The sequence below is a fragment of the Coloeus monedula genome (assembly GCF_965178545.1).
Source record: "Coloeus monedula genome assembly, chromosome: 3".
Classification (NCBI taxonomy): domain Eukaryota; kingdom Metazoa; phylum Chordata; class Aves; order Passeriformes; family Corvidae; genus Coloeus; species Coloeus monedula.
Genome location: NC_138783.1, coordinates 118,633,491 through 118,655,896, shown reverse-complemented (window position 1 = coordinate 118,655,896; position 22,406 = coordinate 118,633,491). Strand labels below are relative to the sequence as shown.

At 46.2% G+C, this 22,406-nt stretch overlaps 1 protein-coding gene across 6 annotated transcripts in view; it reads left to right on the top strand.

Annotated features, from left to right (window-relative positions):
* ITSN1 (intersectin 1) overlaps positions 1-22,406 on the top strand; it is a 103,385-nt gene that overhangs the window by 61,641 nt on the left and 19,338 nt on the right. For all 6 annotated transcript variants that reach the window (XM_082278841.1, XM_082278840.1, XM_082278839.1 and 3 more), the window contains 9 exons: positions 3,905-4,149; positions 5,598-5,757; positions 7,033-7,238; positions 7,910-7,992; positions 9,432-9,598; positions 13,282-13,327; positions 15,934-16,055; positions 17,607-17,721; positions 19,886-20,077. In XM_082278841.1, coding sequence (XP_082134967.1) covers positions 3,905-4,149; positions 5,598-5,757; positions 7,033-7,238; positions 7,910-7,992; positions 9,432-9,598; positions 13,282-13,327; positions 15,934-16,055; positions 17,607-17,721; positions 19,886-20,077 — 1,336 coding nt within the window. The remainder of the gene's footprint in view (positions 1-3,904; positions 4,150-5,597; positions 5,758-7,032; positions 7,239-7,909; positions 7,993-9,431; positions 9,599-13,281; positions 13,328-15,933; positions 16,056-17,606; positions 17,722-19,885; positions 20,078-22,406) is intronic.

Sequence of the window (22,406 nt, the reverse complement as noted above, 5' to 3'; positions counted from 1 at the left end):
ATTAGAATTTGCTTCTGGAAAATCCAAAGTGAATCCTGGCTCGGTGTCACTGCTGAGGACTCTGAGCAGGGATACAACAGGTTGTAAAGCTGCAGCAGGAAATGGTGTTGGGCAGGCAGCTGGGAAAGGGGAGAGGAGACAGCTGGGCAATGCTGGGATGCCTTGTTTTCCTGGGAAATGGGGGGTGGCCTGGGCTTGCAGGTCATTCTGTGGGCAAGAGTGATCACTGTTAAGCAGACTTGCTGGGAAAAAACCAATTTCCCCCAAAAGATGCGATTTTAAGAAGCATTTCACACATTTTTAAATAGAGATTTGCAGTGACAATAACATTTTTCCTCAAAATACGTGATTCTGGGAAGCTCTGCAGACATTTATCCCTGTTATTGCAGGGAAAATAACATTTTTCCTCAAAATATGGGATTCTTGGGAGCTCTGCACATATTTATCACTGTTATTGCAGGGAAAATAACATTTTTCCTCAGAATATGTGATTCTGGGAAGCTCTGCACACATTTATCCCTGTTATTGCAGGGAAAATAACATTTTTCCTCAAAATGTGGGATTCTGGGGAGCTCTGCACACATTTATCCCTGTTACTGCAGGGAAAATAACATTTTTCCTCAAAATGTGGGATTCTGGGGAGCTCTGCACACATTTATCCCTGTTACTGCAGGGAAAATAATATTTTTCCTCAAAATATGGGATTCTGGGAAGCTCTGCACATATTTATCCCTGTTACTGCAGGGAAAATAACATTTTTCCTCAAACACATGATTCTAGGGAGCACTGAAATAATTTTTAAATAGAGATTTGCAGGGAAATAACATTTTTCCCAAAATATGCAATTATAAAGAGCACTGAAGTAATTTCTAAAGAAAGCTTTGCAGGGAAATGAGATTTCCCCCCAAAATACGTGAGTCTGAGGAGCGCTGCACTTCTTTTAAATAGAGACTTTGAGACCATCCAAGTCTTGTTATCTGGTGCTTTTGGACTTGATTTTAACCCACTCAAGCCCAGCAGGGTAACTCCTCTCTGGTGCCTTTACTGAAGTACTTCTGACCACAGTTAAGGCTGCCTGCTGGGGGCTGTGCCTGCTGCCCTGCAGGAAGGCTTTCAGTGGGCTGCCCTGGCAGTGCCCAGCTGGCTTGTAACCGTGCCTTGCTTTGCATCCCTGCTTCCCCCTGGAGGTGAAAAGGGACTGGGTAAGTGCTGCCAGGGAGGCTCTGCCCTGGCTCCGTTTCCATCCCCAGCGTTGGTTCCCCTGCAGTTCCTTGGGTTTGAACCCATCCGGGCTCAAATTAACAACCACAGCTCGTTATCAAAAGTAATTCAGCCACCCTGCACCGAGGTTTACTTTTGATGCTGCCTTTGGGCTCCCCCCTCAGCCCTCCCGTGTTTGTCCTGTGGTTCCAAAGGTCCCAGGGGGTGCCTTTCCTTGGAAATCAGCAGTTTGCAAGCTCAGTGTTAAGGTGAGGCTGACTGGTGACATCGATGCAGCTGCAGTGGAGCTGAACTCCAGCTGTGAGCTTCCTGTCCCACAAATCAGTGTTCCTTGGAGTAACTGTGTTCTGACATGGGCAAATTGAGCATTCCCACACTGGAACCCAAATTCTGACCCATGGCAGGTCCTGTCATGCAGCAGGGCAGGAGGTGCCACCCAGAGCCCGGGGCTGGCTCCCAGCTCTGGTGTGGGAGCGGGCTGGAATCCTGGCTGGAACTGGGACTGCAGAGCTCATTCTGTCACAGGAGCTGGGGCTTTAACAGAGCTTGGGAATGATCTTTCCAAGAGTGTCAACTCTTCATCCTGGGCACAGGTCCTGAGCCCTGGCTGGGGGAATCAGGGAGAAGGGTGGGCATTTCTTCAGGAAGGAAAAGGATTTGCCAGTTTGGGGAGAGCTCTGCTCTGCCTGACTCCTGGGGAAATCACCACTGGATCTGGTGCCTTGGATTACAGAATTACTCTGGTTTTTAAATTCTCCCACTTTTAAATTATCTTACCTTTTCAATGTACTTTAAATTTCTTCCCTTGTAACTTTAGATTGATTTTAATCCTGGTTATAACTCAACCAAACTTCTGTGTGGGAACAGATACTCTTCCCTGAAACATCTATAACAAATTCTAAAGACAGTTTCTCATCAGTTTTCTTAGTTATTGATTGTTGGAGTTGGAATCAATCTTCTTTATGTGATCCACAGAACTAAGAAGTTGTCAGCTGTGGCTCTAAAGTACAGTTGAATAAATAAAAAACAACCTCCCACACACTGTAATTCACTATTCAGGTGTGCATTTAAAGGCTGATTGTATTTTGGAAAAAATTAATCTGGGATTGTTGTTGGGGCTTGTGGATGGTGGGGGTAAAAATACGAGGAAATTGGAACAAATTAGCTTTAAAAAGGTTCAAAAGAATTTATTTAAAATACCAGTACTGTACTGCAAAACCAGATGTGACTTGTGTTTTATATGAAGAAGAAACCAGAGCTGATATGAATTATGAAGTTGAAATTATCCTTCAAAATGCCTTTTCATGAGTATACTTAGAGAACCTAATTGGGTTGAATAAGCATAAATCTGAGTATCCTCAGAGGCAGTTTTAGAGTTATTGTAGCTTCAGACCCTCTCCTGAAGAGGCATTAATTGGATGGGTCTAAAACCTTTTGGTTGGGTTTTTTTTTTCCCTTATGCCTGAAGATTCCCAGTGGTTTCTGTGTCTGTGGTTCACCTCAAGGATGCTTTTTTTAGAGCATCTCCACAACCCCGATTTGCCTTTTCAGTGCTGTTTGTTTCCTTTGTGTGTGGTGATTGCAGTTCCTGCCCCAGTGGGTCCAGCTGGGTGACTCTGATCGCTGTGTGGATGATTCAGCCTCGGGTGCTACAGCCCCTTTCTCCCAGATCCACCCTCAGCTGTGCCCTTCCCTCTCCCATCCTGCTGCTTTCCCATCTCTGCTGCAGTGGAAATTTTGCTCTGCACTGCAGGAGAAGCACATGGGAGCGGTCAAGCACAAAGTGCCTTTATTTCTGGGATTGCCTTGGGCTGACAGGGACTGAGAGAGGAGGAGGACCCAAAAACGCAGGAATAATGGATCGGTTTGCACCAAAAGGGGAGGGTGCATGCAAATTCCAGTGGGAGGCACTGAGTCAATAAATGGCCCGAGGCAGAGGAATTTGTCAGCAGCTCCTCTGAGGAGTCAGGGACAGGGATCCATCCGTGCCCTGGGCTCATCCCAGCGTGGGCAGCAGGAAATGCATTGGGATTGTGCCCCTGGGCCCAGCACAGGGAGGCCGTGGAGCTGCTGGAGAGAGGCCAGAGGAGGCAGCAGGATGAGCAGAGGGATGGAGCAGCTCTGCTGGGAGGAAAGGCTGCGAGAGCTGGGATTGTTCAGCCTGGAGAGGAGAAGGCTCCAGGGAGAGCTCAGAGCCCCTTGCAGGGCCTAAAGGGGCTCCAGGAGAGCTGCAGAGGGACTGGGGACAAGGCATGGAGGGCCAGGAGCCAGGGAATGGCTTCCCAGTGCCAGAGGGCAGGGCTGGATGGGAGATTGGGCAGGAATTGTTCCCTGGCAGGGTGGGCAGGCCCTGGCACAGGGTGCCCAGAGCAGCTGGGGCTGCCCCTGGATCCCTGGCAGTGCCCAAGGCCAGGCTGGACATTGGGGCTTGGAGCAGCCTGGCACAGTGGGAGGTGTCCCTGCCATGGCAGGGGTGGAACAAGACAGGTTTCAGGGTCCCTTCTGACCCCAGCCATTCCATGATTCTGTGATTTTTAGCTTGGGAGAAAGAAAAAAGGAAAACTAATTGTCAAGCCCTCTTGCATTGCAAAAAAATCATTACTGTGGAGGAGATGGGCTGTTTTCAGTAAAATTTCTGTTTGCAGGGTGTGTTTCTTAACTCTGTAACTTCCTGTGTCTGCAGGTGGATGAAAGCCAGACTGGAGAGCCAGGGTGGCTTGGTGGAGAACTGAAGGGGAAAACTGGATGGTTCCCTGCAAACTATGCAGAGAAAATTCCGGACAGTGAAGTTCCAGCCTCTGCCAAGCCAGCGTCCGAGCCCTCTGCTGCTCCCAAAGTGTCCGTGCAGGAAACCTCCACCCCCCTGGGAGCCCCTGCCCCTCCTGAGGGTCCTGCAGTGGCCAACAACTGGGCAGACTTCAGCTCCACGTAGGTTTGGGTGCTGCTGAGCACTTCAGTGTGTGGAGTCCTTTGGAACTGACACTGAACACAGGAGCCAGAGTGCAAACTAAAAAGACCTTCTTTGAAGTGAGAGATGCTTTCTGTAGGAATCAGTGAAAATTGCTGCCCTGTGGGACTTGAGGCTGCTCCCATCACACCTGCCTGGGGATAGCAAGAGTGGGAGACATCCCCAAGTGAGGATGTGGGCATGGTGGAAATCCCAAGGTGTTCACTTCCCTTGGAACCACAGAATCCCAGACTGGCTGGGTTGGAAGGGACCTCAAAGCCCACCCAGTGCCAGCCCTGCCATGGCAGGGACACCTCCCACTGTGCCAGGCTGCTCCAAGCCCCAATGTCCAGCCTGGCCTTGGGCACTGCCAGGGATCCAGGGGCAGCCCCAGCTGCTCTGGGCACCCTGTGCCAGGGCCTGCCCACCCTCCCAGGGAACAGTTCTTTCCCAATATCTCACTTACATTTCCCCTCTTCCAGTGGGAACTCATTCCCCCTTGCCCTGCCACTCCCATTCCTAATGAATAATCCCTCTCCAGCTTTCCTGGAGTCCCTTAAGATACTGGAGGCTCCTAAATCCCTTTCTCCTACATTAGTTGCCCCCAAGCCTTATCAAAGGCTTCCAACTTGCTTATGTATAATATGCTAAAGGCAGAGAGAACATGAAAAGGTGATTTAATTCCTGATCACAGCATTAGTAAGACTGATGGAATTCAAACTGGTGCCCTTCCCTGGATGTCCTAACTCAGTACACTGGGCACTTTTATCAACTGCAATTCCTTATCCTTTGGCCATGAAATCCATATTTATAAACTGATATCTCAATAGGAGGCCCTGGCACAGGGTGCCCAGAGCAGCTGGGGCTGCCCCTGGATCCCTGGCAGTGCCCAAGGCCAGGCTGGACATTGGGGCTTGGAGCAGCCTGGCACAGTGGGAGGTGTCCCTGCCATGGCAGGGGTGACACTGGATGGGCTTTGAGGTCCCTCCCCACCCAAACCACTCTGGGATTCTGTGTCTAAAGGAAAGAGATGTGAGAGGTCAGTGATGTGCAGGTGGGAAGATTTCAAACCAGTTTTGGAAAGAATGATTAATTATTTTTCCGCTGTGTGTAATGCAGCCTGCACTGCTTGAACTTCTGTTTGTTGGGACAAATTTCACAAATTTCACAGCTAAGAAATGAAATAAAAACATGTCCTTCAGGGGCAAGGACAAGGAGCTCAGTTTGGGTTGCCTTTGAAGATAAAGTTGTGGTTAACCAGTGTTTGATGGCACTGCTGTACCTGGAGTCACGGTGCTCATGGATACTCATTGAAAAGTAATAACGTAGAATGTAGAAATATTTGTTCTGTGTGAGGTTTTTTTCTTCCTACTATTAAAACCAGTAGGAATTACATCATTCTTTTCTTTTTTTTTTTTTTTTTTTTCAGCTGGCCAACAAACACCAGTGAGAAACCAGAGAGTGATAACTGGGATGCCTGGGCAGCTCAGCCATCCCTGACTGTGCCCAGCGCAGGGCAGCTCCGGCAGCGCTCGGCCTTCACTCCTGCCACTGTCACAGGCTCATCCCCCTCCCCTGTCCTGGGCCAGGTGAGCTCCTGGGCTCACCCAAATGTTTTGAGCCAGCACAAAGGCTTGGAGAGTAAAGTGTGAACCTCAACTATGCATTAAAACACTCACCTGGGATAGGTGGGTGCTTCCAGGAGGGGTGACAGGGAGAGTCCCACCTGCAGAGCTGCTCCAGCCCTGGGACCAGCACAGGGAGGACGTGGAGCTGCTGGAGAGAGGCCAGAGGAGGCAGCAGGATGAGCAGAGGGATGGAGCAGCTCTGCTGGGAGGAAAGGCTGCGAGAGCTGGGATTGTTCAGCCTGGAGAGGAGAAGCTTTGGGCTGAGCTCAGGGTGGCCTTGCAGGGCCTGAAGGAGCTGCAGGAAAGCTGGAGAGAGACAATTCCCAAGGCATGGAGGGCCAGGAGCCAGGGAATGGCTTCCCAGTGCCAGAGGGCAGGGCTGGATGGGAGATTGGGCAGGAATTGTTCCCTGGCAGGGTGGGCAGGCCCTGGCACAGGGTGCCCAGAGCAGCTGGGGCTGCCCCTGGATCCCTGGCAGTGTCCAAGGCCAGGCTGGACATTGGGGCTTGGAGCAGCCTGGCACAGTGGGAGGTGTCCCTGCCATGGCAGGGGTGGGGCTGGATGGGCTTTGAGGTTCCTTCCAACCTAGGCCAATCTATGGATCTTTGATCCAGTGGCAACATCTGGGGCAGGATTTAACACAAAGCAGTTTCTGGTTTGCTGTTTCAGGATGGCTTTTTTAGATTTTGGTGGTCCAGTTTTGGGTCACTTCCTTGGGGCTTTCTTGACTCCCATGACAACCTTCACTCCCAAGTGGGTTATGTGGTGAGGTGGAGCAGCAGTGACAGAGCTTCACAGCTGAATTCTGTCCATCTGTTCAGGCATTTCCTTTTCCTCAGTGGAACAACAAACTGTTCTTGGGAGCCTGTGTGTTCTGGAAAGTGCTAAATATCTACCTCAGAGCAAAAGGAAATTGGAATGTGCCATGAATAACATGCAGCAAAGCATCATTTTCCATAAAATGGACTCTTTAAGTCCTGCCAAAGCAGCTTCATGAGAGTTTATTACATGTGTCTCTTAATTGTAAAAGTAATTAATTTAATCTTGACGATGTGTTAACAGACAAATGCAGGAGGACTGTAAACAATTCTGGAATTACTCTGGAAGTTTAACTGATGCTTTAGTTGAGAGAGAGTCTGTGTTTGTTGCTGTCTAAGCAGCCTAAGGATATAATTCCTTAAGCAGCTTTCTGGATGAAAGGTGGAGCATGACTGACTCCTCTTTCTCTTTTTGAAGGGTGAAAAAGTGGAGGGGCTTCAAGCACAAGCTCTGTATCCTTGGAGAGCAAAAAAAGACAACCACCTGAACTTCAACAAGAACGATGTGATCACAGTGCTGGAGCAGCAGGACATGTGGTGGTTTGGGGAGGTGCAGGGACAGAAGGGCTGGTTTCCCAAATCCTATGTGAAGCTCATTTCAGGCCCCATTAGGAAGTCAACGAGGTATTTTGTTTGCTTTTCCTGTCCTTTACTTCTCTACTGGGATGGAAGGAAATAGGAAGAGCTGTACACTTGAATTTCAAAGTTCTACCCTGTAAAAGGGCCCTTTCTTTTTTTTTATCTGGAGGGTTTTGACTTCCAATCCTGAAAATCTTTGTCAGCAATAAGAAAACTGACCTCAGTTCTCCTTGGGTTTTGCCTCACCAACAAAAGATTAATTAACCTTCTTAATTTTATGTGACTTTCAACTGAAAAATGAGTGTATTGGACTTTATGAAGTACAGTTGTGTAAGTCAGAGCTTCTCTCTCCCCAAAATTAAAAGGTATTCCTCAAATCTAAATCACTTCTCATTATTCTTGGAGGATTAAACATTTAAAATCTCATTTGATGTAATGTGAAGGCAACATTAGCATTAGGAATACAAATGAGAACAATTTCAGATCATTTTTTTTCCTGAGAAAAAAGAGGAGATGCAGAAAATTCTGTGTATAAGGCAGTTGCTTAAATGTGACCATGACAGGATTCAAAACTTTATTTTGCACATTTACTGTCTCTTCTTTTAAAACCCAGGGAGTTCCTTGTGGGTGCATGTGCAGTTTTGAGTTTGAAATAGAATAATAATTTTTATCTGAAGAGATTGAATTTCTTAAATAACCATTATTTTCTTCTAAAGCATGGATTCTGGTTCCTCAGAAAGTCCTGCTAGTCTGAAAAGAGTAGCATCCCCAGCAGCCAAGGCAGCGATGTCAGGGGAAGGTGAGTCCTGCATGGGAGCCTCTTACTCTGGCATTAAACACAAGAACTCTGCTTCATGCCAAAGTCAAGAATCACACTGTGGTGTTCAAGTGGTGCTAAAATCCAAGTGCAAATCAGTTTGCCTCTAGAAAAATTGGGGATTATTATTAGAGTAAGCATTTATGTGTGTTGTGAAGGAGTAATTTCCCGTATCACAAAATATACGAAAATGTCTTTTGTAGTTTGTACTTTCCCCAGTATTTCTTTTTTTTTGCCCTTTTTTTGGTAACATTTTCTGATCTGGAATGGGTTTTTACAGAGGGCCCAATAAGCACATCTGTGCATGTGTCCATAATGTCAGTAAATGTCTCAATGTCCCCCAAAGCTCATTCCCAATGTTTCATTAAAGCTCTTAATTAAGGCAGTGACAGTCACTTGTAGAATATTTGGATCTTTATGGTCAGCTCCATTTTAAAGCTGGAGCCTGGGGCACAGGCACAGAATTATCAGATCATTTTCAGTCCTCTGAAGGGTTTTAAAAGGGGAATTCCTGGCTGTTACCACCCTTCAGCTGGAGGGGAATGTCCTCACATGAGCTGCCTTAACTCTTAATCCTCTCCAGTGCGGAGTCAGCTAAAGCTTAATTAAATCACAGGCAGAGGAAATCAATTAATCTAAATGTAGGTTACAGGAACATTTGTGTATCCTCCCTACAGCACACCTGAAGTTTGTAACTGCAATTCCAGTTACAATTTTAGGTACATTTACATTTAATTTGCCTCTGGCATGAGCACCACAGAAACTAAAAGGAGGGAACAGCAGAGAAAAGGGAGATAATCAATTATTTCAAAGTATACAATATTCCATAGACTCCCAGGTGGTTTGGGTTGGAAGGGACCTTAAAGATCACCTTGTTCTGGTTTTCCTCATATTTGAGGAGAAGGGGTTGTGGACATGCAGAGTCTTGTCACAGGTGGGATATCTCAGGTGTTGTGTTTGTATTAAAAAGGAACACAGCTTCTGTTTAAACAATTCAGAAAAGCTGTGGTGTTGAGAAATCATAAAGCAGGGATTGAACATCTTCTGTTGAGAGGATTGAAGAAGAGCTCGTGTGCAGAAGGTGATTTTTAAGCTGTGTGGACTTTGCATCCCAAACTCTGAAAATTCCACTCATCAGCACAATCCAGAAACCACTGGGAAACATGTTTAATATCTAAATGAATGATGTAGGTACATTTTAATGATAATAGCAAATTATATACGAGACCCCCCTGAGGCAGCCTTTTGACAGATCCTGTTCAGTTCTGACAGATAGGATTTTATTCATTAAATATTGATGTTTCTATGAGTAATAAAGAATAAATTTGCCTTCTGCTTAGCCCCTGATATTGATGAGATTTTGCAGAGGCTCCCTGAGGGTTTCTCAGGAGTTTGCCATATGCTGTATTTCCCTTTTCCAGAGTACATTGCCATGTACACCTACGAGAGCTCGGAGCAGGGAGACCTCACTTTCCAACAAGGTGACCTGATCCTGGTGACAAAGAAAGATGGTGACTGGTGGACGGGAACGCTGGGTGATAAATCAGGAGTTTTCCCATCTAATTATGTGAGACTCAAAGATTCTGAGGTAGAGAAATGTTTTCTTTGGGGTTGTAGTGGTAGCTGCAAGGCAGGGCATCGTAAGGGAAATAAAAATATGTTGCAGATTTCCTGAGATTGGAAAGGAATAACAATGACAATAACACCAATAGTTGCATTTTAGAGCTTAGTATCATAAATAACTTGGGGGATCATCCATTAAAAGAATGCCTACATTAATAGTGCACTTGGCAATTTGTAGACACTGGTCAGAACAGCCATGATTATTTTATTGCCCTGGTAAGTTCTTAATGACTGAGCTGGATCTTACTGCCATTATTAAAAAACCCCAAAAATCCAGAGAGTAATATTTCAGTCTATTCTATTTTTTTTTCCCTGTCATTTCTTGCAATCAAGGAAAACAAATTTTGCACCCAAACTTTGCTAACTACTGTATTTATTTGACAGTTTTTGACTGAATAATGGAGGTTCTGTTTCATCTCTTTTTATCTTGAAATAATTCCATAGAACATGTCCTTTTTTTTTTTTTTTTTTCTTTCTTTTTAGGCATTCTAAAGAGAGATGTTTTCTCATTTCTATGGCTTAAATGGATAATTTATCTACTAGTAGGAATTAGTTTAGATTTAAGATTTGGGTACACAACTGATCTCTTGAGGAGAAGGATTCTGGTTTATATACCTAGACTAATGGGGGGTTAAAGGTAAATAAATAAAAATCAGTGGATTTTGGAGAATCTGGATGGTAATGCACAAGAACTCAGTGAAAGACTCTGCAACACTGAGCCTGAGCAGAGTCACCCCTTAAAACCATTCCTGCTGTGGAAAAGCCAAAGGGTAAAACCTGCAGTGAAACCTGCAGCTGTAGGAAACCTTTGAAGAGGAAATCTCTGGAGTGTCAGGAAATTCCAGTAGCATCCTCTGTGACAGGATTAAAAAACTTGTAGTTAGTGATGTTGAGTGTTGCAGCCCTTGGGAGAGCTGGGATTGGGGCACTGTTGGCAAATCCTTGTGGAGAGCTCTGGTGTTCCATTGGGAGCCTCTTTTCCTCAGAGAGCTCAGCTTGGTGTTTCTGTGACCTCAGCTTGTCTGGGGCTGCACCAGCTCGTTGCACTTTGCCCAAAAGTGCTCCAAGTGCCCTTTTTGCTGGTGAAAATCCCACCTTCAGCTCAAATCTTGATGAGAGAGGGAGGAAAAAGCACAGAGCTGGTAGAGCCCTCACTCCTGGGATGTTGTTTTCATCCCAGGGTTCCTGTGCCTGCAGGACATGGAGCTGACTCCAAGTGGGTAATTGGGTTTTGCTCTCCAGCCTGGTCCCAGAGCCAGTTTTTGCAGAAGATTTCACAGTCCTGGCTCTCTGGTCACTCAGATGTGCTGCTGTGCTTGGACAGCTGCCTGGGGTGGAAAATGTTCTGAAAAGAGAAATAATTTAATGTGTTCTGCACTATTGACAGGCCTAAAGAAAAGCAGGGGTGATCTTTCAGCAGCAAGGACAGAGTTTCTAGAAATGACTCAAAATCTCAATGGTTTCTACAGCAGAAGAATTTTTTTAATTTGTTCTTCTGTGCCAGGCTGTGCCCATTCACCTCAGGGTGCTAAAAGAAACCATTCCCTGTTCCTTCAGCTTATTAAAAAGGAGGGAAAGTCTTTGTTCTTCAAAGGAACAATGGCACAATGCTCCATTCTCAGGGTTTTTCTCAGGGTCAGGTGGATGGATACAGAGTGAAACAGGGTTTTATTCTGGACACTGGTGAGAATTCCCTTTGGGGGGACAGAGCTCATGGAGGGCTTGGAAACACAACAATTTCAACACATCTCTGGTTAGAAAATTTTGCATAAAAGTTGAGAAAATAATCCCTGAATGGATCAAGGCAGGGTTTGAAGGGTCCTGCTGTACAACACAGTTGGCAAGCTTGCTGGGGTTTATTAAACTGACAAAGCAAATTCTGCTGTGCTGGTCCAGGAGACTTCATCCCTTGTCACAAAATCCCCTCAGATGTTTAGTGAGTGTCCCAGATGTGCAGGGGGAGGTAGAACAGGGTCTGTCCTCACTGCTTCCTCAGCAGACGGAATAGGAAATGCTTCTCCATCTCCTGAGTGGGCCAGAAATTGAGAGCATCCTAAATGCATTATTTATGAATTTAGTTATTTATTGATGTACTGTAGGACTTCTCCATGTGTTTCTTCTGCTTTTTCACTGAGGAGCCAGAGAATCCTCAAACACAATTCAGACTCAGTCTGGTCAAGGTGATTTTGAAGTTTCTATTTTAAAATCATCTCTCTGTGTTTCACAGTAAAGATGATGTCCCAGCCTGTTTGATCTGTGCATGTGCTTCTAATCCAGCAGCATGGATGCTGACCAAGGGGTATTTGGGAGGAGGGTGTTCTCTGAAGGTCCAGTCACTTGTTCTTTCCTGGGGAGGGCAGAGGGTGTTCCTCTGCCAGAAACACTTCCAGAGCAGAAGGAATTCCTGGTATCACTCTGTCAGTCCTTTGGTTCCCTCCATTTCATTCCCCTCTGTGGGGCTGTCGGGACCATCTGCCCTCGTCCCCAGACCTGCACTGGGATTTGCATCTGATCCCTGTGTGGGGCTTTCCCAGGTCCCTGCTCTGTGAACACAGCTCACAGTGGTGGAGGGGAGGCTGGAAAACTGAGGATAATCAAATGAATCCAGGGAGGAGAGGAAGATTTGCTGCTCTTGTGGGGTAACTGTAATAATCTGACAGTGACAGGAAAGGAGCACTGAGACATCAAGGCAAGCTGAAGATGTGTCTAATAATCGTTTTTATAGGTGACTCAAAACCTACACATGGGTTTGAATGGCCCTTTTCTCTCAGCCATTGAGCTGTTCTTTAGTTACTCCTCAGTTTAGTTTCTGCAAGAATCCCCAAGTTTTCAAAACATCAGCTGATAGGGAGAGTATGGAGGAGGAAACTGTACTTTTCCACAGGGGAGTTAGGATTCTGTGGAAACCTTCAGGTCATTTGATGTTGGCACCAAGTTTGTAAGGAGGATCCTGAAGGTGAAGGGGTGAGGTTGAGGGAAGTGGAAATGTTGAAGGCAAGAGGACATTTGTGGTTCCTCAACATTTCTGGCCCCAGTACAGCTTAGATTTAAGTCTCTGTTAGCCACCTCAGACCTCTTTACTGCAGGACATAAAACTGTCAGTGGCCTAGGAGGAAACTGCAGGAGTTATTGAGGGGGCAGGAACTGATCTCAGGTTTTGCTGGATTTCTTGTGGCTGTTCAAAGGCTTTGCTTGCCAATCCCTTGGCCTGGGTGCTGATGTTCATCCCTCATCTCACCTTGTCAGGATACAGGGAGTTTGCAATCCAGCTATTTGAAGGGATGAAAACTTTTTTTGTTGTTTTAGCTCACCTTGACAGAATTCCCATTCTATAGATACATGGATTTGCAATTCAAATGGGATAGACTTTGGAAGTACAAATGGGAGAGACTTTGCTATTTGCAGCCCATGAAAGGGAATAAAAGTCTGCACTTCTGCATTAACAAATCATCCACTTCATGCTTGGTATTTATTCCCAGATTATTTGTTGCCATCTAAAATATTAAGGATTCCTGTAAGAACAGAATTTCATGTGAGTTTTTGACTCCCATGCTTGTTGAGTGTGTTGAATGAAGCTTTATAAATAATTTTCATGTACTGTAGAAAGGAACCTGAGTGCTAAACTTGCATCTTTTTCTCCATTTCAAGGCTCCAGGAGCAGCTGGGAAAACGGGAAGCTTAGGGAAGAAACCTGGTGAGTCAAATATTGTGACAGCACCTTCTCTCTGTTCTTAAATGTTTCATTCAATGGCAACAAAACCTTTTTCATGAAAATAAAGTCTGTTTGCTCTTGGTCATCTTGGAGTAGTTTGCACTGATGAAAACCATTATAAAATAACTGGAATAAATGCAGTTAATAAATAGTGTAACAGTAATAAAAGAATTCATCCTCTCTAATCATTCCAGCGTGTCAATCACTAAATAACATGTAGCTAGAGAATAGAATCTGCTTGTTCAAAAATGAATGTAATGTTGGATTGCTCAGCAGAACAGTGGGAAGCCATTCCCTGGGTCCTGTCCCTCCATTCCTTGTCCCAAGTCCCTCTCCAGCTCTCCTGGAGCCCCTTTAAGCACTGGAAGGGGTTCTCAGGTCTTCAGTACTTCAAAAACCACAATTTAAAAGCCCTTCATGGAATGAAGAATGGAACCCATTTCTGGGTTGTTTTATTTTAACCTTTTTTTTTTTTCTGAATGCTTTTCTCTTAACTTTCTGCTTTTCTGTGACCTACAAGAGCTGAGTGTGAAACTTGTCATTTGTACAGGAACTTGTTTAACACACAGTCCCCAGTAAAGCTCCTTTATGCTGCTGGGTGGGGGAGGAGGATGTTGGATACCCAAAGCCTTGTAAACCACATTTTGTAGACAAAAATGAGACATTTCTTGTTCTGAGAGATACAAAGTGTAAGGTTTTTGCTCTTCCACTGTGACCTACTGAACATTGTAACTGCTGTGGTAGCAAGGGAGGGTTTCCCGATTTTCACAAATTCCCACCATTCCTTTGTTTGTTCATTTTGTCTCCTCAGTGGCTCTGGTGTGGGGGATTAATGGGGTTCTGTGGAAATTCTGCAACTGCAGGGAGCTTGCAGCCTTTACAGCAGCAGAGCTGTGTTCCCTGCCCAACAAATCCTTGGCTTTGCCCAGGACAGACTCTGCTCCTGGTTTTTCTCTGCTTAAACCTTTCACTCTCCTGGCAGCACCTGCTGTATTTTACTTAGAAATTCCTTCTTCTACCTTCTGCTTTCACAGCTAAGAAGCCTGGAGAGGGACTGGGGACAAGGGCTGGAGGGCCAGGAGCCAGGGAATGGCTTCCCAGTGCCAGAGGGCAGGGCTGGATGGGAGATTGGGCAGGAATTGTTCCCTGGGAGGGTGAGCAGGCCCTGGCACAGGGTGCCCAGAGCAGCTGGGGCTGCCCCTGGATCCCTGGCAGTGCCCAAGGCCAGGCTGGACATTGGGGCTTGGAGCAGCCTGGCACAGTGGGAGGTGTCCCTGCCATGGCAGGGGTGGCACTGGATGGGCTTTGAGGTTCCTTCCAACCCAGGCCATTCCATGGTTCCATGAATTTGTGTGCTAATCCCAGATCCAGGTTTAAAGGACCTTTATAAGTCAGTTCCAGGCCTTTCCATCACCTGCCTGGCTCCCCCTGTCCCTGCCTCTCCCTGCTGACAGATCCCAAGGGAGGTTCTGCCATAGTTGATCCCTGTGCCATTTGCAGTCCTTTGAGGAGTGGATTGCTCTTCATCCCTCTGTTCCTCATCCTCCTCATGCTGCTCATTTGTATCTCAAATGCTTCTCTGATAATTTTTAATTTTCCTAAGGGTTCTTTCCTTCTAAATTTCAAGTCAATCATTTCCATGTTGGTCTTTAACTCTCTTTGTATCTTCCCTGCACCAAACCTTCCCTCATTTCCCAACCTTCCAGGGTTTATGGATTCCTCTGCCTCCAGCTGCCTTTGGAATGAATCCCTAAGGGATGAGTTAGTGCCCTGGGATCCCACGGGGAAGGTTCAGCAGCACCAACACCCCTCCGTGTGTGTTGAACGTGTCCTCCTCACCCTGCACATGGTTTGGTGACAGGGCTAAGCCTGGCTTTGGGAGGACACCAAAATTCCTGCAGCTCCTGTCAGTTCCAATTGGATCGAAACAGGGGTTAACCCTGTGAGACTTTGTGGGGAGCAAAATTATCCCTGCCTTCCCACAATCTCTGTAAAGGAGAGGGAACTCCACCATCTACTTTGGGAAATTCCCTGGAATTGGGAGCTCCCAGTTCCTCTGTGTCCCCTCATGCTGGGAGGGGACCAAACAAAGCACCTGCTCAGTGAGAACCTCCAGGGAATAGAGATTTCCACATAAATCCTGTTTGCTGCATTTGGAAAACATTCCTTTTTGGGTCAGGTGGTGAAAACTTTTCTGCCAGCCCTAATTTGTGCCTCTTGGTGCAACTTCATTATCTTGTCATTGATGGGTCTCCTCTTAGGGAGTCAGTCCAAAGATGTATTTATTGGGAAACACTGGATTTTTAAGAGCTGTACAGTTATTATTATTGTTATTGTTGTTATTATTCTGTATTTCAAACATTTTTGGTCTCCTACTGTAGAGCTCCTCTGGTTTCTTATTTATTTATTCCTGTAGTACTCTGAACCTCTCATTTGTTTTACAACTACCTCATATATTCATGGAAATACATAAATCCATGACAATTTTATGGAAAAAAAAACCCCACAGTGTTGTAGCAGAATAATGATGGATAAAAAATGTTCAGGTTTTTTCAAATTAATCTTCTTTTTCTCCTCTGCTTCAACAGAAATTGCCCAAGTTATTGCCTCTTACACAGCAACGGGCCCAGAACAGCTGACTCTTGCTCCTGGCCAGTTGATTCTCATCAGAAAGAAGAATCCAGGTGGTTGGTGGGAAGGAGAGCTCCAAGTTAGTTCCTTTTTCTTTCCTAGTCAAATTCCACATCAAGAAAATTCGTTCATTTTTAGTGGTTCAAATTGCTGAATGTGTCAATGATAAATGAATCTGCCAGCGTTCTGCAGTCCAGCAGTTCCCAATAAAGCACCTTTCCAAGGATGCACACAGCCCTTACCATCCCTGCATTTGGGATTAGCTGGGAGGCAGGAGAGCAGCAGGAGCCATCAGCCAGCTGGGAAATCCCTGGGGTGTTTCCCTGGAGAACCCTCAGCAAGGAGGGGAGTTTAGGGCTTGGTTTGGCTGCTTTGGATCCTCCCAGGTGTTTTTAAGAGTAGAACTTGACAATTTGGTCCTGCTGAAGGAGGTTCTGTGTGGTTTGGGGATTTTAGCAGGAGATAGGAGATGGGAAAACAACATTGATTTATTGGTGCAGTGCAGATCTCAGACTAATTCAGGTATTTTTTCCACTTTGTGCCTGCCCTTTTTGCCTTTCTTTGTGATTTTTTTTTTTCATCTTTTGTGGAGAAATCCTCTTCCAGGATTCCTTTGGGTTTTGCTCTCACTAACCTTGATGCTGTTGGTAGCTTTTAGCTTTAAAGAGTCTCCATTAAATGTGTTTTAAGACAGAAAAGAAACTTCTCTGGGCAAGAGCTGCCAGAGTTATCACTGAGCAGCGGCTGTGAGGCTCTGAAACAATCAAATTCTGGTTGTGTAAATACTCCCACGTAACTTTCAATACTTTAATGTCTTACATGTGGTTTTACAATTGGGATTTATTTCATTAGCAATCCCATTTCTGTTCTTTTTATTCTCCTGTTCCACACTTGGGGGTCAGAGTGAAGGGAAAATAAGGCAGATGTTTTAAGCATTACATTGCTGGTCTAATGTAGGATTGAGAAATATCTTAAAATAAATGATCTAAATACACTTTAGATCAAGTGTTTTCTTTTTTAGTAAAGATTTAGACAGGGAAGAAAGTAGTTAAAGAACAGTTAATCCATTAGATGATTTTTTTCACCAAAGTTAACATTAATCTGTTTTTAAAAGGCAAAATTCTTCCTGCCCAAAATGCCAACCTTATTCTAACATAAGCAGAGAATAAACAGTTAAAATCATTCTTGATATAGATTTAGAAACTGGGAGTCAAAGTTTTGGAAGAACCTTTCTTACTGTAAGGAATTTTTATGGATTTGATTTGCAATGGACATTGGATTTGGGGAAATAACAGGATGAGGTTTCCTGCTTTGGTGACACAAGGGATTGAAGGGCTTGGATATGTTTCTATAAAAGAAAATAGGAAATTTGGATTCTTAATCTCTGTTTAAACTGTCACAATCTGGGGATCTATTCAGATGTAATTCTTTACATCATGAACAAGCATTTCATTAGAAATATTAATAAGATTGTATGTTAATATTACAGTATTCAACTAGTGCCACAAAAATAGCTGAGCTTTTCCTCATAAAATCCCCTTTCCTGTCCTAAGATAGCCTGTTAGTTGAAATCCTGGCTGCCTTGCCCTGCCCAAGGCTCCGGGCTGTGAGCAGCGCGGTGTCTCCGCAGGCCCGCGGGAAGAAGCGCCAGATCGGCTGGTTCCCGGCCAACTACGTGAAACTGCTGAGCCCAGGCACCAGCAAGAGCACCCCCACCGAGCTGCCCAAGGCTGCAGCACCCTCAGGTGAGCCCTGGCTGCACCTGGGGCCCGGTCCCTGGGTCCCTGTGCCTGTGCTGCGCCCTCAGCTGGGAGGGCTTGGCTGTTCCAGAGCCTCTGGGCTGTTCCTCCATCCCCCAAACCATCCCATCCTGTCACTGACTGTGGGACAGGAGCTCTGGGCTGTTCCTCCATCCCCCAAACCATCCCATCCCCACACTGACTGTGGGACAGGAGCTCTGGGCTGTTCCTCCATCCCCCAAACCATCCCATCCCTGCACTGACTGTGGGACAGGAGCTCTGGGCTGTTCCTCCATCCCCCAAACCATCCCATCCTGTCACTGACTGTGGGACAGGAGCTCTGGGCTGTTCCTCCATCCCCCAAACCATCCCATCCCCACACTGACTGTGGGACAGGAGCTCTGGGCTGTTCCTCCATCCCCCAAACCATCCCATCCCCACACTGACTGTGGGACAGGAGCTCTGGGCTGTTCCTCCATCCCCCAAACCATCCCATCCCCACACTGACTGTGGGACAGGAGCTCTGGGCTGTTCCTCCATCCCCCAAACCATCCCATCCCTGCACTGACTGTGGGACAGGAGCTGGAGAGGCTCAGGAGGATCCAGGGCTGGGCACCTGAGGCTCCTCTCCTGCAGAACCTCCCCTTTGTCTCGAGGTGACGTGGGACAAACCCCCCCATGGAGAGGGAGCATTTCTCCTGCTTTAAGGGTTATGAAAGGACACAGGAGCCACAGAACATGAACATTTCCACAGAATCACAGCCTGGGTTGGACTGGAAGGGGCTGTCCAGGTCACATTCCATGACCCTGTGTTTGTGGAGCTGGTGCTGGCTCGCCCCTCTGATGGTTGTTACCAAGATCCAGGAAATGCCTTTTCTAAAGCCTCGTGAATTTAGGTTTAAAATGGGAACTCAGCACTGAGACACAAACTTTTACAATGAAATATGATGAGATTTTTTAATATATTTTTGAAATTCTTTCAGTTTTGACAATCTGTGACTTTCCCCACATGCTGAATTTTACAGAATAAACTTTTTTAGCACTTTCTGCATTGGCTGCAGAACATCAAAATCTTAATTAAACTGTAATGTAAAAAAAGAGAGAGAAACTGTTTGGCAAATTGAAATCAGTTGCTGGCTCAGTGCAGGGATGAAAATAAAAGCAAATTTTAGGATTAATCCACTGGAGAGAACCTGCCAGCAAGGCTCATTAATAGAAGTCTGGTGGGAAAAACCAGAAGCCCTGTGGCCTGGCAAAGAGAAAACAGCAGAGAAATAGAGGGGATCATTTATTTAACTAAACAGGTCTGCTGCTTTAGAGAATTCAGGAAAGTGCTTTGTCAGAAGTGAGCAGAACCAGCTGTATTCTGAGATTGGATGAGTTCCACTGCAAGGAAATAGAAAATCCGCTGCTGGAACCAGTCCTGGGTGCCAGAAGGGCAGCCTGGATGGCTTGGGATGCTTTTTGTCCAGTTCTGTTAATTTTCTCTCATATTTTCCAAGATTTTTATTCTGAAAACCTCAGTGGGACAACAAGGACATCACCATTGGCTTTCTTTTGGGTTATGCAGCTTCCAGTAGTGGAAGGTCACATGTGTCCCAGATCTTCCTGTCCATTGACCAGTCCTGGTGGGGGGTTCCAGGCCAGGCTGGAGCAGCCTGGGACAGTGGAGGGTGTCCCTGTCCATGGCAGGGGGGGGCTGGATGAGTTTTAAGGTCCCTCCCAACTCAAACCCTGCTGGGATTCCATGAAACTCTTTGGGATTTTTAAACCCTTGGAGTCAGTTTGGGTGGGGCTGAGCTGAGGCCCAGGGTGGGTACAGCAGGGGCAGGGTGGGCTCAGGTCACTGCAGGGTCCTGGGGCTGCCCTGAGCCATGGGCAGTGTCCAGGGGTGACCTCTGCATGTGGGCAGGCTCAGGCTGGATTTTAGGGAAAGGTTCTTCCCCCAGAGGGTGCTGGGCACTGCCCAGGCTCCCCAGGGAATGGGCACGGCCCCGAGGCTGCCAGAGCTCCAGGAGCGTTTGGACAGCGCTGCCAGGGATGCCCAGGCTGGGATTGCTGGGGGGGCTGGGCAGGGCTGGGCTGGATCAGAGATCCCTGTGGGTCCTGCCCAGCAGGATGCCCCGTGCCGGGGTGGCTGCAGCCCCCAGGTGACCCCTGTCCCTTGCAGTGTGCCAGGTGATCGGGATGTACGACTACAGCGCCCAGAACGACGACGAGCTGGCCTTCAACAAGGGCCAGATCATCAACGTGCTCAACAGGGAGGACCCCGACTGGTGGAAGGGGGAGGTCAACGGCCACGTGGGGCTCTTCCCGTCCAACTACGTGAAGCTGACCACGGACACGGACCCGAGCCAGCAGTGTGAGTGTCCCGCGGGCGCGGCGCCTCTCAGGTGGAACATGCAGCATTGCCGGGCCCCGCGCTGCCCCTCGGGGCCCCGGGCCCAGTCTCTTTGAAGACCTTCTGTCCCCCCGTTCTGTTTGGTTGGTTTCGTTCCCATCCCCGTAGCACGTCCCCCCCCCCCCCCGATCATTTTTGCTCCATGCCTTGCCATGCCTGCCTCATTTCCCTAGCTTGAATTTGCTCATTGTTTTGTTTTGCTTATGTGTTGTTTTCCTCCTTTTTCTAGGAATCATATGTTGTCCATCCCCCACTCAGGCTTGAAAGTCCTCAAAGAGACCCACTATCCCATAGCAGTGCCCAGAGGGATGATGGGAGATGCAGCCTTGATCATGTGGCTTCCAGCATGATCATCTACTGCCTTCTGAGTCAAGAACACACTGCACAGCAGTTTTACCTCATTTGACATTTAGTTGCATGGAATCGCAATGGTTGAGTTAATTACCGACAAAATTAAACTGATTCAAACAAAACAAAACAAAACCACACACACAAAAAATAAAAATCAGAGGATAGTGGGTCCTTTTGTGGCTTTCAGAGTTACCAAACTAATTTTTCCACCTTCGCACAGGTGCTTTCAGTAGTTTTAAAAATTATTTTTTAAAAGATATATTTTAGCCTTTCAAAGGAAAAGTATAAATTAAATTTCTTCATTGCAATTTTGTTTGTGCAAAAAGACCCACTATCAAGGAATGCTGCATGTGCTATTAAAATTGTTCCAAATGTCCATGAATTGGAGACTTTATGTATCTTTCTTTTTTATTGTTCACTTGTCCAGTGTTGTCAATATGTCTCTTTTTTTTTTATTATTTTAATTTTCTTTTTTTTTTTTTTTTTTAAATTACAAAAGAGCAGAAGGAGTTAAAATCAGTTTAAGGAAGTTTAAATGTGCCCAGTTCCAGGTATTTTGTTGTAGTTACTGTACTGTTTGTATCAGGTGTTGTTGTTGAGTGTGTAACCCATTGTGGAGAGGAGAAATGCCCTCCTCCTGTGCCAGAGACAAACCTGGAGTGATGTTTTACCCAGCTCTGTTCATTTGATTTTGCACATTACTTGTAGCTGCAAACAGTTAGCAAACAGCCTGGTTTGTGTCCTGTCCCCTGGTTTGTCGCATTCCCAGGTCAGAAATGGGTGGAATGTTCCCTGCTGGGGGTGGCAGAATTCCCCCCGTGGTTCCCACCTCGGGGACGGGCACTTGGATTTCTCAGTTGTGCTTTCTGTGGAACAACACGTTCGGAACGAGTCATTTTCCTGACAAGAAAGAATGTATAGAACTATCTCCCTGCAATTAATTTCCAATGTTTACATTTTTTTAAACTAGACTGTGGAATTTATACAAATTAATATGAAATGGAGCTTTCGGTGGAGTTGTAGCTGTGCTGTAGCCAAGCCATGTCTGTCTTTGCAGCCTTAGTTCCCGGCTCTTGCTGAAATGCTGGTGCTGGCAGTGCCCTCCTCCCAATGCCTCAAGCACAACAGAGCCCTCCTACTAACGATTTACCACTGAGTTACGTCCTGGTTTATGTGTCTCACTCTCCCAGAGCTCCTGCTGGCAGCCTGTAGCATTCCCAGCCCAGCTCCCTGCTCCCAACCCGTCCTGCGGTGCAAAGGACAAGTGAAGCTCCTTATTCAATTGCACTTCAGTATTTCATCACTATGAATGTAAATTATATAAATATATAAAAACCTGCAGCTTTAACAACTGTAATACAGCCTTTCCAATTAGTTCCATGTATAGAGAATTAAATCCTTCGTACAAAAGAGGCCGACACGTGTTTGTTGTCTCGTTGCTGGGTCACACCGAGCTCGCCACGGGCCCTGAGAGCACCGAGGGATTTGCCACCAGCACAGCCTGGAGCTCTTTTCCCCTCACAGTGACACCTGCCTGGGTTCTTGGAACATTATTTCAATGTGATTATTTAGATTCATCATGGTTATCTGCAGCCTTTTGCCCCTCTGGCTCGGGGGGGGATTGCTGGGGTGTCCTTGGACTCCTGGTGGGTCCCTTCCAGCTCAGGATGTTCTGTGATTCTCTGAGTCCCTATCTACATGGTACAAATCAGTTGGTTTTGGTTTTTATAATAGATAAATTAAATATTCTTTCTTAGGCTTGTCATGGGTTTACCTGGATTTGGGATGTGTTTTATGCCAGAAGCTGGAGTCTGAAAATATGCACAAATGCTCAGATTTTCCTTCTTTTTAGGACAGTATTGAAATAGTAATACATCTTTCATTTCTACTATAAAAAAATAATTCTTCTCCATCATGGCCACTTGCTGACAACTGCGGA